Source organism: Physeter macrocephalus, chromosome 6, assembly GCF_002837175.3.
Source record: "Physeter macrocephalus isolate SW-GA chromosome 6, ASM283717v5, whole genome shotgun sequence".
Taxonomy (NCBI): Eukaryota; Metazoa; Chordata; class Mammalia; order Artiodactyla; family Physeteridae; genus Physeter; species Physeter macrocephalus.
Window position 1 is genome coordinate 33,617,496 of NC_041219.1, and position 19,312 is coordinate 33,636,807.

General features: G+C 40.4%; 1 protein-coding gene across 1 annotated transcript in view; it reads left to right on the forward strand.

Annotated features, from left to right (window-relative positions):
* Positions 1 to 6,227: 6,227 nt before the first annotated feature.
* The window catches only part of NR1H4 (nuclear receptor subfamily 1 group H member 4), a 45,365-nt gene continuing 32,280 nt past the window's right edge, over positions 6,228 to 19,312 (forward strand). The window contains exons 1-2 of the mRNA XM_007103366.2: positions 6,228 to 6,336; positions 12,026 to 12,391. Coding sequence (XP_007103428.1) covers positions 6,228 to 6,336; positions 12,026 to 12,391 — 475 coding nt within the window. The remainder of the gene's footprint in view (positions 6,337 to 12,025; positions 12,392 to 19,312) is intronic.

The following is a 19,312-nucleotide window of genomic DNA, read 5'->3' on the forward strand; positions in this document are numbered from 1 at the left end:
ATCAATTGGAATGTTTAAAGGAAAGCTAAGATGGGTGGGGTGGTAGGTGAGGGGAAAAGGTGGAGGTTTGCTCTACAGCTCTGTTTTCTTAGGCTGGCCCTTGTAGAAAAGAAGGAAAGAAACTTAGAATAGAATTACAGAGATGGGGCTGGAGTCACCTTGTGAGGTCCTTTAACTTATTCTGCTGCCACACATCCCTAACAAATCCAGATGGGAATCTAGCTCATTGGTAACTCAATCCACATGCAGAACGCAGGATGGAAGGACGTGGTGACCTAAGAGAGATAAGTCTGCTTTCCTTTGGGAGATCCTGAAAGCCAGGAAACTTGGTCAAAGATTAATTCAGTGGGTTAATAAAGCCTTCTCTGATGAATGAAGAAGGCAGGGTCTTATGCAATTAGTGCATAATAAAAGGTAATAATGACAAAGTCCACAGCTTCCCATGGTTTAACATAGTGAATAGGTAGAATGTGGCATGTTCATTAAAATCTATGTATCCTTTTAGCAAATTGTGGTTTAAGAACTAAAGAAAAAAAAATCACCGAATTTTAAAGACTCAGTAAGTAGAAAAGCATTCTAGTAATAGCACAGAATAAGCAAGAAAAGGTACAATCTTATGTTCCTGTACCAAATGTTTCCAGTACAATGGGTCCAGTTCCTTTAGCTTGGTGATACTGGGAAATGTTCAATGAATGTGAGTGGAAATAAGCAATGAAATTGAAAGAAATAAAGTCTCAGAGGCAACTGAGACTCTCTGAACTTCAGTTTTCTCCCCTGTAAAATGGGAATAATAATGACATTCACTTCACAGTTTGTTGGAGGATTGAATGGCTGTGTGGAAAGTGTTCTGTAAATCTCAAGGCATCATAAAGCAGTATCGCTACTCCAAGGTTTGAAATGTAGTTGTTATTATTTAAATTGTTAGAATGATAAACACCACTCTACTTATTAAAGGGAGGAAGTTCTGTTAATCTTATCATTGTTGAGTGCTAAGAATTTTCAAGGAGCCAACAAAAAAACCAACAATATGGAACTAAATTTCTGGGTGCTCTAAGAAAACAACACATGTTCTATCTCAGCTTGGCATTACAGCATTGCTAACAACAGCTAAGGAATCCACGTTTTTGTATAATTTTTATAATTGTTTCTAGTAGTCTTTCCAAAGCCCCTTTCTGAATGAGGCCTAGCAAGGGGCAGGAGGGCAGATTCTATAGAACCCTGTTCACTCACACTTCATTCCCTTTAGCTGCTTCTCACCACGTTATGCTTTTCTCAGCTGTTGATAATCATTTTCTCTGGGTAGCTTTATTTTTATTGGAATCTGGTTCTTGCCTATGTCTTTTGCTTAAATTAAAAGAATCTTTCAGATGTTACAGAATCAGCTGGATGTTTTAAAATACAATTAAAGGTCTTGAGATGCAGTGTTGTATAATATTTCTGACATTTGATTTCAAGGCTTTTTCCATCTCGCTGAGTTTAACACAAGTGAATGTAGTCAAAAGTGTCCAGAAGATGGAAAGATACCACTGCCTCAGACAAAATGGAACGTTGCTTTAGCATAATTTAAATATTTCGTCACTACCATTTCTTATCCATATCTCTTCCACAGATTGAAGCAGTCTCTAAGATTTTTTACTAATTCCCTGTGGCTTTGGTTTTGCTCTCCCAGGATTCTCGGATCTGGTGCTCTTGTTAGTGAGGTTAAGAAATGGGAGGAGGAAAAGAAATATCAGAAGAGCCTTTCCTTATTACAACATAAATTACTGCTTCTGTTAGATAGGGCATGCATAGTTTGGGAAATGCATGCAATGAGGTGCATGTTGGCCAGCTAGTGGGCAAATCCATTGCCATCCAGAGCCTGGCTCTCAACCTTGCAGGCTAAGAAACAGGTCTCAGGGGCTCTCAGAATAACCAAACTGAGAAAGGTTGACTATGAAAACAGACTGCAAATTTATACATGTGCAGTGATTTTAAAAATTGTGATCATAACAGCTACCATTTCTTGAGTGCTTTCTATATGTCAGGCATCATGCTAAGCACATTTTACATTTGTCAGTGGACTCTCATTCAATCCCATCTCTGCCATTTACTGGTATGTGGTCTTAGGCAAATTCTTTAACTTTGTGCAAGTTACTTGTCTTATTTAATAGAATTCTCAGAAGAATGCCTGGCACATTGTAAGTACTCTGTGACTATTTGCCATTAATATTAATTCTCATAACACTCCTATAAGGTAGATACCATTACTATTCCCCTTTTACTGCTGAGAAAATGGAGATTTAAAGATGTTAAAGAATCTGCTGAATTTCCATAGATAGTAAGTAGACAACCAAAGTATAGTCAGGACAAGGAATCGGAATTGGATGATTACGGATTCAGGTTAAGAGAACACTCCTGTTCACCTTCTCAGTGGAGAAGGTCTTTCCAGTGAGATTATTTCACTCAAAGTCTGTTAGCCAAGTCTATTCTCAGGGATAGTTCTCAGAAAAGCATTGCCAGCATTTGCGCTGGGATTTCTTTATTTTTTATAGCATCATATCTAATGCCCCTCCTTGCCGTGACTGGCATTTTATTCACATTGCCCCAAGTACTGTCTACAACGGTGCTGTCCAATAGAACTTTCTGTGGTGATAAAAATGTTCTAGATTTACTTTGTCTAATGCAGTAACCACTAACTACACGTGGCTACTGATCACTTAAAATGGGACTAGTGTAACTGAGGAACTGATTCTAATTTTGCATAATTTAAATTAACTTAAATTTAAGTAGCCATATATGGTTAGTGCCTACTGTTTCAAACAGCACAGACCTGTAGGGGAAAAATGTACCTTGGGAAAAAAAAATAGCATGAAGCCGTTGGTCCTCACTGCAAAAGAAGCAAAGGGATTCAATCAGTCTTATTATGAGAACATCCTGTGTGAATTTCACTCAGCAACAAGGGTTTCCTGGATCAGCTAAATTATCCTGCTCATTTCTTTTCTAGTATTGAAGTTCCTGAGGGCAACAGACAGGCTCATCTGTCTGACCAGTGAAAAACTCAGTAGAGAATTCTTGAAATATAACGTTCAGAGATAGTTTGTCCTGGTTCTTAGCCTTTGGGTAGCTCTTCCAGCTTAGAGCCCCTCAAGGCAAGTATAGCTCTTGGGTTGAGAGGAGGGGAGAATGAGGTCAGAAGTAAACTGAGGATTGAGAACAGCTTTGCAAATGGTGATTCTTGGTTGAGCAATCCAAGCTGAAATACACCTAGGAACCATCACTCTTTCCTTTTTCTTGGCAATTAGGGCAAGCGTGCTTTAGTTTTTCCACCACAAGGTTTTGAGTGAGAAGACCTTGGTTAAAGCCTTTGCTTCATCCCTTAATAGCTGGGTGACTTTAGACAAATCATTTAACTTCACTGAGTTGACCTTCCATGTCTGTAGAATAGGGTAAAAGATAGTGGGCATCATAAATTATACCTTCCTCAAAGGGTGCAAGTGAGAATCAGATGAGATAATGCATGTAGAACCACCTTGTAAACCCGTAAAGGCTGTAGAAATGGCTTAGCAGTGATTATCACGTTTATATAGATCACATTTGCCTTTTAAAACTGCTTTCACACTTATTATGTTATTTTATCTTCACAACAGGTCCATGAGGGAAGTAGAGCAGGAATTATTATCTCTGTTTTACCATCTGTTGATGTAGACAAATGAGGTCTGCAGAAGCTGAGAGACTGTCCTAAGGTGACACAGTGTGTCTGGTTGCATTATCCCTAAGCTCAACCCTGGACCTACTGAGTCCTATTCTGAAGCCCTCCCTTCCAAAAAATACCCAACAGTCACAAGCTTGGTATCCACAGGTTACGCTGCAGAAATTATTCCTGCTTAGGAAGCAAGCCACCCTACAACAAGAGTCCAAGGCTAAATAATTATAATATCAGTATAATAATGGTGGGTAGCCACACACTCTGCTAAGCATTTAATAAACATTATTTTATTTAATCCTCATAATAACTCTATGAGGTTGCATGATTATCAGTCCCATTTTACAGATGAGGAAATTGAGGCAGAAAATGGTTCAGCTAGGGGCAGGACAGGAATAAAGACACAGACATAGAGAATGGACTTGAGGACACAGGGAGGGGGAAGGGTAAGCTGAGACGAAGTGAGAGAGTGGCATGGACATATATACACTACCAAATGTAAAAATCAGCCAAATGTGCCTTAACCAAGCATGGGTTTATTTAAAAAGAAGTCCAGAAAAAGGCATTCAAGGCTGGCACAGCAGTTCCATAATATCAATACCCAGGGCTCTATCCTTGTGCTCTGTTATCCAGTTATCTCTATCTGGCTTTCATTCACATGGTGAGTTCATGGTCACAGTATGGCTGCTCCAGCCCCACATCTGTCCTCAGTAGAGAGAAAATGAAGACGACAGGGAAAGCGAAACACTCCAGAAGTATGCTAAGGTATTAAAAGCTAAAGTTGCTTTTGCTACACTTAATTGCAAAGGAGTCTAGGAAATGTCAGGTTTTTTATAAAAGTACAGTTTCCTCAAAGAAAAATTTTACTGGGTTGGAGGTAAAAGAATGAAGAGTTGGATGGGAAATACGTTAGGGGGATGTTGGTGAGACCTGAGACGTAAGTCCTCCCCGAGGGTACCACTTGGAGAGAAGCTGAGTGGATATCATTGTGCCAATGCTGTGAGCTTTAGGAAGCCTGTGCAAAGAATCCTCATTAATTTTGGAAGGGGAAGGGGGCAGGGAGGACTTTCCATTGACATCTGCCTGAAGCTTTTATAACGTGTATTTGAATTGCCTCCTTTGGAACTGGCTTTTCAATGGTTAGAAATTCATAGCCTCAGAAATAGAGGGTGGGAATGTTCATTGCAGCCCTATTTACAATAACCAGGCCTGGAAGCAACCTAAGCGTCCATGGACAGATGAATGGATAAAGAAGATGTGGCACATATATACAATGGAATATTACTCAGACATAAAAAGAAACGAAACTGAGTCATTTGTAGTGACGTGGATGGACCTAGAGTCTGTCATACAGAGTGAAGTAAGTCAGAAAGAGAAAAACAAATACTGTATGCTAACACATATATATGAAATCTAAGAAAAAAAATCGTTCTGAAGAACCTAGGGGTAGGGCAGGAATAAAGATGCAGAGGTAGAGAATGGACTTGAGAGCAGGGGAGGGGGAAGGGTAAGCTGAGACGAAGTGAGAGAGTGGCATGGACATATATACACTACCAAATGTAAAATAGATAGCTTGTGGGAAGCAGCCGCATAGCACAGGGAGATCAGCTTGTGCTTTGTGACCGCCTAGAGGGTTGGAATAGGGAGGGTGGGACGGAGATGCAAGAGGGAGGGGTTATGCGGATATATGTATATGTATAGCTGATTCACTTTGTTATATAGCAGCAACTAACACAACAGTGTAAAGCAATTATACTCCAATAAAGATGTTAAAAAAAGAAAAAAAAATGGTTCAGGAATTTGTCCGTGGTCCACAGAGCTAGTGAGTGCCAAAGGAGTGCCTACATGTATTAGTTTGCTAAGGCTGCTGTAATAAAATACCACAGACTGGGTGGCTTAAATGACAGAAATGTATTGTTTTACCATTCTGGAGGCTAGAAGTCCAAAATCAAGGTGTTAGCTGGGTGGGTTCTTTCTGAGGCTGAGAGGGAAGGATCTGTTCCTGGCCTCTCTTCCTGGCTTGTAAGTGACTTTTTCCTTGTGTATCTTCACATTGTCTTTTCTCTATGAGTTTCTGTCTCTGAAATACAAATTTCCCATCTGTATAAGGACACCGGTCCTATGGGATTAGGAGGGGACACACTTTCACCCATAACACTGGATATAAACCCAGATTAGTTTACCTCACGCTGTTAAGTATTATGCTTTAATGCTTCCTGACATTACAAAATTATACCAATCTGTATCCTTTTGAGAGGAACAAATGTCAAGACGTAGAACATGGCATTTGACCCCCAAATCCACTTTTAGAGCCACTGAACAAAAATCTGTCCTCTAAAAATTCCTAAATTGGAACATGCTCCCCAAAAATGTTTATCTAGGAGACTGGTTTCCCGCTTACTAGGTAATTTGGCATCGAGGACTTTTCTCATAAACATTTACAAATATTCTGCTCGGTAATGAAGTTAATCAGTAAACCCCACAACCTCTGGCCTCTGTCACTCCTTACCTAGTCTCATTTTCAGTTGCTGTGAGTAAGCTAAGAATGGTTATGCAGTTTCCAGAGTTAGAAAATCCAGGTCAAATTAGTCCTTGTCACAGCTGCACGTCGTTGGGATTTGCCATGGAAATGATGACCATGAAGCCTGCTAAAGGTAGGCGGAGGTTCGCAGATGCTGGTGGTGGGGCTTCTGCCACTGGACTGAGGAAACATGGGGCACTTTTGCTTGAGATTCTAGTAACAGATCTCTGTCAAAGATGGCTCAGTCAGAACCAGAAGACTGGGGTGAGAAGCTGGCGTGGTGTGATTTCTATAGGGTTCCAGGCAGGTGTGTATCTCATTGAGGCTAAATCTAAGTGTGTTTTCCCTATAATTCTTCACTGGATAGTGTGTAAAATTAGCACCATTCTTCCAAGTTAAACACTAAGCAGTTCTAGCATTAATGCCTTGGACACTTGAAAAAACCTTTTAAAGTACATGATTTCATGCAGTGTTTTTAAAATGGCAAGTCTCAGATCCCAGTGGGTCATGATATCTATTTTGTGACTTGTGACCAGCATTAAAAATTTAGAATAGAATAGAATAGGGATACAATAGAAATGTCAGAGTGCCCGTCAAGACGTAAGGATAAGTGTTATTTCACGGAAATTTTGTTTCAATTATTTATACATATGTATAAGTGTGTATGGGGGTAATGATATAAGGTTTATTTCAAACTATGCGTTGTGATGAGAAAAATAAAAAGAGATCAAAAAACATTAATTTACTGAACTAGTTGCACAGTAGATTTCTACCAATAGTCAATGGAAAATCAGATAAGTAAAGAGTTTACCTTTAAGCCCGCTTTGTTTTCTCTGAAGTAAAATATAGATTATTATTAAAACATAAACAGTATAATATAATGTTGTCTGTTTTAATATTTTTTTAGAATAGAATCATACCTTTTGAATTTCCAGCTAAAAGAGAAACTCGAATCATTTTTATAATAATTACAATTTTGAACATATTTCTGGTTGTAGACTTGGCAGCACGTTATTTTGTTTAAATGTGTTATTTTAAAATGACTGACACTATTTTTTAAAAAAATAAATTTATTTATTTTGGCTGCATTGGGTCTTCGTTGCTGCGTGCAGGCTTTCTCTAGTTGCGGCGAGCGGGGGCTACTCATCCTTACGGTGCGTGGGCTTCTCATTGCGGTGGCTTCTCTTGTTGCGGAGCTCGGGCTCTAGGCGAGCAGGCTTCAGTAATTGTGGCATGCAGGCTCAGTAGTTGTGGCTCGCGGGCTCTAGAGCGCCGGCTCTGCAGTTGTGGTGCGCGGGCTTATTTGCTCCACAGCATGTGGGATCTTCCCGGACCAGGGTTCAGACCCGTGTCCCTTGCATTGGCAGGTGGATTCTTAACCACTGCACCACCAGGGAAGCCCCTGACACTGTATTTAGAGATGGAAATTAGTTGGAAGGCTGTGGAAGTAAATTTTCCATCATTTCAATTTAATAAACATTTATTAAAGGTTTACACTGTGTCAGGCTTTTTGTAAGGTGCCAGGAATGAAGGAGAAAAGGGAATGTAATATATAGTAATCTAATGTATTCCCCAGGAGTTCACAGACTAACCACCACAACAAAAATGTATTGAATGTTTATGCTTAGGCACTATGCAGTTTACATTCTTTGTCTTAGTTTATCTTTATTGCAACCTTTCACCGAGATACTATATTTTGTTTCAATTACTATATTATCCCAGCTTTTTATAAAAAAAATTTTTATTGAAGTATAGCTGCCTTACAATGTTGTGTTAGTTTCTGCTGTACAGCAGTGAATCAGCTATATGTATGCATATAGCCCCTCCTTTTTGGATTTCCTTCCCATTTAGGTCACCACAGAGCATTGAGTAGAGTTCCCTGTGCTATACAGTAGGTTCTCATTAGTTATCTATTTTATACATAGTAGTGTATTATATTATCCCGGCTTTATAGAGGAAGGAACAGAAGCTTAAAGAAGTTCAATGTCTTTCCCAAGTTCATACATTAGCAAGTTGCAGGCGAACTGAATCCAGATTTGTCTACACAGAAGTGCTTGTAACGAGTATGTCCTACCACCTCAAATGATATAGCATGAAAGATAAGCCTGTAAACCAACAAAAATGATGGTACATGCTTCTGAGTGCCGCAGTAGAAGTGTGTACAGAGGGTAGGAGAGATTAATTCTACCTAGGAAAACTGGGACTAGGCCTCACAGAGGAGGTGATGGGTTGACAAACCAGGTGGGGAGAGGCACCAACATCACAAAGGCCTGGCACCAGGAATGGCACACAACTTCATAAACCAATTCATATCATCTGTTAAGAAACCATGGATTGGGAAATAAAGGAAGGCCGAGAAGGCAATTTGTCCATTCATGAAACATTTCAACAAACATTCATGAAACATTTACTAGAATCAGCGTTGTGCCAGGGCTGAAAAACTGGATATAATCTGAACCCTTTATCGGGCTCATCGGAAACTAACTGTGGGTTTATGAAGAAGTGCCATCCTTTGTACATGAACCTGATTCTCCCATTTGGGTACACAGTGGTTCTGGTCACAAACTCCTTAGAGCTGCGCTGTCGGATATGGCAGTCATTAGCCACATGTAGCTATTTACTTTTAAATTTTAATTATTTAAAGTTACATAAAATGAAAAATTCATTTCCTCATTATTACTAGCCGTGTTTCAAATGTTCAATATTCCATATGGTTAGCGGCTACCATGTTGAAAGGTATAGAATGCTTGCATCTCAGAAATTTCCCTTTGATGGTACTCCTTTAGAGAAACTATTAAATGCTGCCAAACTCTACCCAGAAAAATGTTGCTTCCCTTTACAGGGGGTCTCAGCCTCTCCTGGAGTCCATTCAAGTGTTCGCATTTAAGAACTCTTCCCTAAACTCCCATGGAGAATTTCTGTTATAAAGAAATCCAAATTTTCCTATTTCTTGATAAACTGATTCTTTAAAAAATCACTCATAAATTGTGTTAAAATAGAAATGAATGTACCTTTTCCAAAAGTACCCTCTAAAGTTGACCTACCTTTGCCCTCTCCACATCTTATGCTCTGTCAGAAAATTCTGTATTTGTTTACTTGGTTTTATCCCAGCCCTTGACATACTCCCACCCCTCCCCACCCCAAACACACAAACAAGAGAAAGTCTGGGGCCTCTTCTTTTTTTTTTTTTTTTTGGTATGCGGGCCTCTCCCGTTGCGGAGCATAGGCTCCGGACGCACAGGCTCAGCGGCCATGGCTCACGGGCCCAGCCGCTCCGCGGCGTGTGGGATCTTCCCGGGTCGGGGCACGAACCCGTGTCCCCTGCATCGGCAGGCGGACTCTCAACCACTGCGCCACCAGGGAAGCCCTGGGGCCTCTTCTATCTGTTTTCTATCTGTCTTGTTCACGGTTGTGTCCTAGGAACCTAGGACAGTGTCAGGCAAATTGTAAGTGTTCAATATATTTATAAGTGAAAGAAGTATCCCATAACTTACAGCATCAAAACAGACTGATGTGTATTAATATTTACTAATTAACTATCATTACAATCAAGATTTTGCTAGGTTCTTTAGGAAACAAACATATCTTTTTATGGCACTCCACTTATCAAAACTTTTTCTCGGAAACTGTATCTTATACTCAGAATTACTTTATGAGATAGCGAGGCTGGGTGTTAGTAGCCCCATTTTACAGAAGAAACAGAAAAATGTTAGGCAGTTGTTCAAGGTCTCGCAGTCAGTTCATGGAAGTTATTCTTGTCCCACCATTTTGGAGGATGTTGTCCATGCTGGGGTTTTTTATTGTAAGTTGCCTGTATATTTATTGTCTCTACTCTGTGGAAATTTGGTGGGAACACTGTGAAATACTAGAAGTGGATGTGCTTTGGGAATAGAGGCATTATTTAATAATATTGTGTACTGATCTCATATTCTTACCCTGTTTTGTGTTGTTTTCATATAGTAGAATTGATGTCTTTGTGAAAGCATTCCATTTTAATTGAGATGATTCCAGATATTGATAACATGATTTGACTTGAGTTGGGACTCCATTGTGTCTCTTGATTATTAAAAGATTTGTTGAAATAATGCTCAGAGATCTTGGAATTGTCTTGTGAGGAGAAAACAGCTACACATTTCCTTAGATTCTACAGAATCCAGATTCTGTCATTAATTGATTATGTGACTTCAGGCAAGTTGCTTAACTTTACTAGACCTGTAGATGGAGAGAAACTGGGGCTGGGGGTGGGGATGGGAAGTTGAGTGAGGGTAAGATGGGTTGGAGGATAAAATCTAGATGAAACTAATGATTTTAATGCTTTTAGCTCTTTTCAATCGTATTCGCCCCAGAAATTTTAACCATATTTAGTTATTAAATAGATCAATATTTTCCTCATATTTTAGCTTCTCTTTTTTCTGTAATAATTCCATATTTTTATATTTTTCCATTTTGCAGTCATAAGACAAAGCCCCATTGCCAAAATTTTTTGACCGTCAGATATACTGACTCAGTGCTGGTTTTATATGGATAAGTTGGGCATGAAAGAAACAAAATTGATTTTGCACGGATATTGTATCCGTTGTGTTCCATCAGTGATTTCCTGTACCAATGCAGAAAGCATTTTTTTTCAACAAACATTTAGCATACATATTTTCCACTTTGCGTTGTAGAAAGGCCCTGAATTCTAATGCCCATAAACTGTTGGTCATACACTTATAGAGGTTTTAGACATAAAGAAGATCTATAACGTCATGCAGCATGGAGTCTTCTCTTTACAGATAAGTAAAGGGAGGCCCATGAAAGGTAGGTAAGTACTATACAACTGGGTTCAGACACCCAGGGACCTAGGTTTAGGGAAGACTTCCCAAGAGAAGCTATACTTAAAGGGAAATTTAGAGATAAGTGGAGAATAGTGAGATAATGTTCTTGGAGGGGCTGGCTGTTGAGGAAAGTTCCAGGCTCAGGAAGCAGCATGTGGGAAAGGTCCTGAGTCTGGAAGCAGCAAGGCATATTTAAGGAATATGGAAGTCGGAACATGGGAAATGGCTGGAAAAGAAAGAAAGGGTAAGATCATGCAGAGTCTTGCAGGCCTAGCTATAGGTTACCCTGAAAGCGGAGGCATTGAAGGGACTAACAAACTCAAGTACAGAGGGAGGAAGAGAAAAGCTTTAAAGCATCACACATTTGAAATTAGCCCAGAGAGGAGCAATTCAGCACATGGGCTTTGAAGTCAGACTCAAAGTCCAAATCTCAGCTACTTAGGTGTGTAGGAATAAAGTTGCCTAATTACTCTGTGCCTCTGATTACTCAATTTTAGGTGGGGATAATACTGTTACCCACTTTATAGGATTTTGTAAGACAGAAATGACAAAAGATAGGATTTGTATATATGCCTGTCCTTTAACTTTGTTTTCTGTGGATTGTTGAATGTTTTCCATGTTGAATAGTTTTTTTAACTTTCCTTTTTTTCTTTGCCTTTTAAACATTCCTTTTTTTCTTTTTCTTTTAAACATTCTTGTTTGTTTTCCTTTTCTCCATGTTGAATGTTTTCTTATTGGTTTGTAAAAGCTCTTTACATATGAATGATATGAGTGTTTTGTCTGTCCTCTATGTTGCAGATATCTTTCTGAGCTTTTAATTTTGTCATTTAATCTGTCAATAGTTCTTTTACTATAAAGAAGTTAATTTTATATTAAAATTTTAATGTAAATATTCAAATATTTCAATCTTTCCTTAGAGCTTGTACTCCTAACCATATGCTAAACTGCCTCTCTTATTTATAGAATGATGACATTAATTCCAGTTTTGTTATCAATTTTGTTCAGGTGTACTAACAGAACAAGCAGCAGGTCCTCTGGGACAGAATCTAGAAGTGGAACCATACTCACAATACAACAACATTCAGTTTCCCCAAGTTCAACCACAGATTTCCTCATCTTCCTATTATTCCAACCTGGGTTTCTATCCCCAGCAGCCTGAAGAGTGGTACTCTCCTGGAATATATGAACTCAGGCGAATGCCTGCTGAGCCTCTCTACCAGGAAGAGACTGAGGTAGTGGAGATTCCTGTGACAAAGAAGGCCCGACTGGGTGCATCAGCAGGGAGAATAAAAGGGGATGAGCTATGTGTTGTTTGTGGAGACAGAGCATCTGGTTACCACTATAATGCACTGACCTGTGAGGGGTGCAAAGGTAAGCCTCTTTTGGTTGGCAATTTTCTCCTTACTAAAGTTTTTCTCTACTGCTTGTTGAAATCCCTCAAACTGGATTCTTCCCTTTTCCCAAATAACTTCCCATTTTCTCCTCCTCTGCTCCTACTTCTTTCTACATCTTCTCCTTCATTGGGATGTCATAGATTTCTAGGGAAAGCTTATTAGAGTATTTAGCTTGGATATAAGTAAACTTTTTCCTATTCACAACCTCACACATAGTTAGAAGGAATTTATGATTGTGGGTTTTGTTTTGTTGTGTGTGTGTGTGGGGGGGGGGTGTTATGCGGGCCTCTCACTGTTGTGGCCTCTCCCGTTGTGGAGCACAGGCTCCGGACGCGCAGGCTCAGTGGCCATGGCTCAAGGGCCCAGCCGCTCCGCGGCATGTGGGATCCTCCCGGACTGGGGCACGAACCCGCGTCCCCCACATCGGCAGGCGGACTCTCAACCACTGCGCCACCAGGGAAGCCCATGATTGTGGGTTTTGTTTGTTTGTGTTGTTTTTTAAAAGAAAGAGAAATTGCTGAACTCATCTCTTTTAAAATTAAGGTCAAGGAGAATAAGATTTTATTCAATAAATATTTTAACATACATTTTCATGTACTCTAGTTAATTGAGAAAGAGACAGAGGAAGAAAAACAAACAAAAGAAAACAAAAAGGAGGTAATGATATCCTATATTCAACAAATATTTCACTTAGCAGGAAAATAGATCTGTGAGCAATGCTGTAGGGGAAATCAATGAAATTGCGATCCATTTAGGATGGATAAAGTATAACACATGAAACATGAAAATGACTCAATATAAAGCCCTATGTGATCATTCTCCCGATAAGGACACAGATGATAAGTTTGTAAAATTTCAGAGGAAAGAACATAATGGACTAGTAGGTTCATCTATTTATTTTTGCATTTGTTCTTTCAACAAATATTTATGGGATGCCTACTATGTATTAGGCACTCTGTTAGCTTCCAGGACTTTGAAAGCTGATAAAGAACTGTCCCCGGAGCAGAATCTGTTGAATGGTGAGCCAGTTTGGTGTTCCCAGACGCCAGTGATTGCCATAAAAATAAACAGAGGACCCAGCCACATAAGAATGGCTCTAGGGGCTTCCCTGGTGGTGCAGTGATTGAGAATCTGCCTGCCAATGCAGGGGACACGGGTTTGAGCCCTGGTCTGGGAAGATCCCACATGCCGCGGAGCAACTAGGCCCGTAAGCCGCAACTACTGAGCCTGTGCGTCTGGAGCCTGTGCTCTGCAACAAGAGAGGCAGCGACAGTGAGAGGCCCACGCACCGCGATGAAGAGTGGCTCCCACTCGCCGCAACTAGAGAAAGCCCTAGCACAGAAATGAAGACCCAATACAGTGAAAAATAAATAAATTAATTAAAAAAAAAAAAAGAATGGCTCCAGGACATTTCAAACCTTTGAAAGTTCAAGTGATCAGATTGTCTAAAATTATATTAGTCAGCTCTTTAAAACTTGGTGTGATTTCATTAGATTTTTAAAAAAACAAAGTAGTATTTATGCCCCAAATTTAAAAATTAAAACAGATCTATAAAGAAAATTTCAAAGATCTCGTTTATGGCCTTTAAAATACTCTCATCCTTTTTGCGGAGAGCCAAGTCTATGTGGGTAAAAGTTACGTGTAAATTCTTTGAAGACATAGATTGTGTCTTCCTCAGGTCTGTTACTCCTCATAGCATCTAACACAGTGTCTGGTACATAGTAAGTGTGTAAATAAATAAAAGCATAGTAAATTTGGCATGCCATAATGAAAAATCCACGCTCATCGCTTCCTAGCTAAGAAGGGGTGTAGCTTCAAATCTCCGCTTCTGAATCTAACCCCAGAGACTCTATTATTAACCACCTAGTGATCATTCTGCTCTCTGAGCTATTTGCTCAAGGCTAATATTGACTAACTTGGTGGCCAAAGGAAGAGAATCAAGTGCTCCATCTAGGTGTCAAGGTATCGGTGTTATCTAAGCCAAGGGGATAAAACCCTAAAGTTAGTAACCTGGGCCAGCTCACCTCCTTACAGGTGAACGCTGGAGTGAAACCTGGTCCTCTTGAGAATTCTGGGGCGTCCAGGGTGAGTAGAGGGAGACCAGAGTGCCATGGACAACCCTAAGAAACAGCAACTCAAAGACAGGCAGAGGATGAGAAGCCCATAAAGGAGAGAAAATAGAAGTCAAAGCTAGGAAGCTACTAGGCAAGTGCAGGGTCAGGAGACCAGGGGACAGAAAACTGGTCTAAGGAGAACCGGTCCTCTGGGGAGCTCAGGGAGGAAAAGCTGGATCTGAACGTAGGTATATTTTTAAGAGCAGAGAAAGGCAGAGCTTTTTCTTTGATTTTGATTTGAGACTTTGCCCCCATGATGACAGCAGAAGGACAAGAGCGCAAGAGCAGATGAGACAGAGCCAGGCAGGGCCCATGTTCTACATCAGGGTTTGGCAATTTTTTTCTGTAAAGAGACGGATAGTAAATATTGTAGGCTTTGCACCACAGCGGCCTTGTTGCGATTACGCAACTCTGCAAACTCAGCCACGTAAGAGTGGCTTTACTTAGCCTACAGAAATAGGCAGGACAATAAAAAACAGGCCGTGGGCCGAATTTGGCCCAGGGCCTAGCTGTAATTTGCTGACCCCTGTTCTAGACCAATAACTCTCGATGGTCAGTATCAGAATTAACTGGAAACTATGCAGTGAGAGAGCACAGCACTCAGGGTATATGTGCAAGAAATATCACCTTTTTTTGTATAATTGGATTTAATCCAATTTCAAGCCCTGGTGGAAACTTTATTTCATCAATTCAGGATGAATCTACTGAGTTTTTTGGGCCCTGGAGGTGGGGCTCTGGTTCTTGGTGCTGTTAACGTAGTGCAGCGTCTTTTGAGGGCTGTTCTCTCTGGTCTTCGCTCACCGGTGGGAAAGGTCTCTGAGATGCCATCCTGGCACCCTGAGCGCACTCCTGCCTCCCTGCTGCTCAGACGGGTGGGCTCCTGATGCTGCTGCACTGTCACCTGGAATGCCTGGCTGCCCAGGGAAACCACATGGCCACGTCATCCATTCCTGTGCCTTGTGGGGTGCAGGGAACCCCAAGGGCCTCCCCTGACTCTCCCCAGGAAAGAGCACAAGAATGTCTCTGTTCTAGGATTTCCCAATGATGTGGAGTTCCCATAAGCTTTCTGCAAACCCAATCCCAGGACTCAGTCTGAGGATTAGGGGGTGGGAGGGACAGAGTTCAGGACCTTCTCATGTACTTAACATGTCTTAACTCTTTGGTTGTCTGCCTCTCCCAATTTGGAGAAATTTGGTTAGTGTCTGGGATCTTGGGGCTTAGGCTTTGGTGACTGAAAAGCCAATAATTGGCTCCTTTGTGCTTTTTAGATGTTCTCTCAAGAAAACAAATGAAAATCATTCTAGCTTAGTAAATGGGGAGGAAGTGCACAGAATAGGGTAGAGTTCAAGCCAAAGAACCAGTGCCTCTGGGCCAGGCAGGCCTAACTTCTTGGCCAACTTCATCCCCCCGCCCCATACCCCTTGGATATCTGCGCTTACCAGATACAAAATGAATTTCACGTCATAATTTCCATCAGAGGCAGTATGAGCTGTGGGATTTGACAGGCATGAATTGAATCTAGGCTCTATACCTCTTGGCTGACTAAGCAAGTTCCTTAATATAGTGATTAGTCAAAGTTCAACAAAGTAAAGCAGAAACACATATATATGGAATCTAAGAAAATAAAACGTCATGAAGAGATTAGTGGTAGGACGGGAATAAAACACAGACCTACTAGAGCATGGACTTGAGGACATGGGGAGGGGGAAGGGTAAGCTGTGACGAAGTGAGAGAGTGGCAGGGACATATATGCACTACCAAATATAAATTAGATAGCTAGTGGGAAGCTGCCGCATAGCACAGGGAGATCACCTCTGTGCTTTGTGACCACCAAGATAGCCAATATTTTATAATAACTATAAATGGAGTATAACCTTTAAAAATTGTGAATCACTATGTTGTATGCCTGTAACATATAATATTGTAAATAAACAATATCTAAAAAAAAAAAAAAAAAAAAAAGTAAAGCAGAAACCAAATTTCAAGCCGAGAAGAATCAGTACAGGAGAACTTGGAAGGGCAGAGGAACAGGTTCTATGCTGAGTCTCCAAGAGGATGCTCCAAGCCACATTGCAGAACTGGTTTGGCTGAGTCTCCAAGAGGATGCTCCAAGCCACATTGCAGAACTGGTTTGCCGGGGCAGTTGTTATTCAAGAAGGTGGGGGGTCAGGAAGCTAACATAAGAATTATTGACTCCAGGAAGACGGCACCTTAGTTGACCTTTAGGGATCAGGAAGTTGCCTTCACTGCAATTACTGGCTCCAGAGCCATGGTGTACCTGCTAAATCTGTACATACAGAAGATGAATACCCTGTGTCTAGTCTCTCAATGCCCTGGAAGCTAGCAACTGGAAAACAAGATGCTGCCACGGCAAAACCGTGATCCTGCTTGCCAGCAGAAACAACAGAAGCACAGCTCTTTCTTCACTTCCACTTTGCAAATATCTTATAAGGGCATCTGTTTGGCAGAGCGTAAATTGTATCCACATTTAGCGGCAAGGGAGTCTGGGAAAGATTGTGTTCAACTGTCCTGCCTTCACAGTAGAGGACGCACGAATCCAACTAGCCAACCCTAGTTGACAGAATATGTAACTTCTCTGAGCCTCCAATCTGTGAATTAGGAATAATATCTATTTTTTACAGGGTTCTTGTGAGGATTAAATTAGATTTTTTTATGTAAAGATCCTGGTAGCTCTCTTGCCTTAGGACTTCACTGCAGATCTTTCATGAATGTAATACTTTAAACACACACAGACACACTCATACATACCCACGAGAAATTTTTTGTTGTTGTTGTTGCTCTGTGTCTTAGTTGCAGCAGGCAGGCTCCTTAGTTGCGGCTGGCAGGTTCCTTAGTTGTGGCATGTGAACTCTTACTTGAGGCATGCACGTGGTATCTAGTTCCCTGACCAGGGATTGAACCCGCCTCCCCTGCTTTGGGAGGTGGATTCTTAACCACCGCACCACCAGGGAAGTCCCAATTTTTCAAAACTTAAAAATAAAACAAAGATCACGGTTAAACTTCCTGATTTCACTGGTCTCTGTTTCTGTTAGAAATACTTTAATTTTTATTTGTTTTATTTGTTATAGGTATTTATGGCATCAATGAGATAAATTTTGATTTTAAAAAAAAATAACAACTGCAGAACACAAGCATAATGCCAAGTGACAATGAGAGCCATTTGCTCAGCACTAGATTAAATCGAGAGCTGTCCCTCCCCCTCGGTTATCAGTGTGGAGCATATGGAAATATGCTAAGGTCTGGATGAATTTTGATTCAAACCTCAAACCTCAACTGACAAAACTGATCTACATCTGACTGGATATTTCAAATGGCTGCACTCCCAAATAGGTCAATGTCAATGCCACTCACAACCGTCTCCATGCCAGGAAAGAATGGTAGAACGCTTAAAAGGCATTTTTTGAGTAAATGGGGAACTTTTCATCCTTTGGAACATATTTTTATATAAGATAGTGAACCAGCATTAGACTTAGTTCTGAAGTTTTAGAAAAGATTCTAGAATTACTGAAACAATTGTGACATGTAAGATAGATGTAGAGAGTTTCCAATGGGCCTTTGGTTTATGGGTTAGAGCTGAGGTTCCCTGACTTACTTATAAACTTACTGAAATCCTATTTGATTTTTTTTTTTTTTTTTTTTGTGGTATGCGGGCCTCCCTCTTGTTGTGGCCTCTCCCGCCGTGGAGCACAGGCTCCGGACGCGCAGGCCCAGCGGCCATGGCTCACGGGCCCAGCCGCTCCGCGGCATATGGGATCCTCCCAGACCGGGGCGCGAACCCGGTTCCCCTGCATCGGCAGGCGGACGCGCAACCACTGCGCCACCAGGGAAGCCCCAATCCTATTTGATTTTGAGGTCTGATTTTATAAAATTTAATAATGATCCCAATGAACTCTATAGGTCAAATTATCTTAGAGTGTGATTCAAGGGGTGGGGATTAAATGATTTCACTGCATTGGAAGACTTTTGTTATAAAAGTCTTGGGAAGAGTAGGACTCTAAAGGCAGATAACCTAGATTCCAACCCCAGCTGATTCTCTTCCAAGTTACTTAATGTCTCTGGGCTTCAGACTTCTTACCTGTAAAATGAAGAGATGTGATGATGAGATGTGAGATAATGGCAATGTGATGATGATAGATAAATAGCATACATCAAGGGATTATTTTGTGCAGGCTTTATCAGGAGACTTTACATGTACTAACTCATTTCATCTTCAAGAAAACCCTTTGAGGTAGATTTAAATAAGGTAATGTGTGTAAAGCGATTAACATAGTCTTTGCCAATAGGAAACCCTCAATAAATGTCTGCTGTTATTACTATTATGACTGGGTTGTCATGAAGAAAAAATGAGACATTGGTGTTTTTTTGTTTTTGTTCTTTTATTTTTTTTAGTTTCCTTTTTTTTTTCCACAACTCACACACGCACACACACACACACACTGTATTTTATTTTTACAAAAGATAAATAAACTGACGCCAAGCATTGTAAATGGATGACCACAACAAAAGCAGAGTACACCCAGAACTGTCTCTAAATGATAAAAGACTTAAAAATTACCACGGTTAAAGATTTGATGAAAGTTCATAATAATGCAATTGACAAGGAAATTTAGTTATTTCTGAGATATACATTTTAAAGTAATAACTAGAATTATGACTTATAACTTTATACCAGAACATATGAGATTTTTAGAAATATCATGTAATGTCTGAAACATTTATATTAACATATTTCCATACAAATAACCCAAAGAAAGTTTAGTATT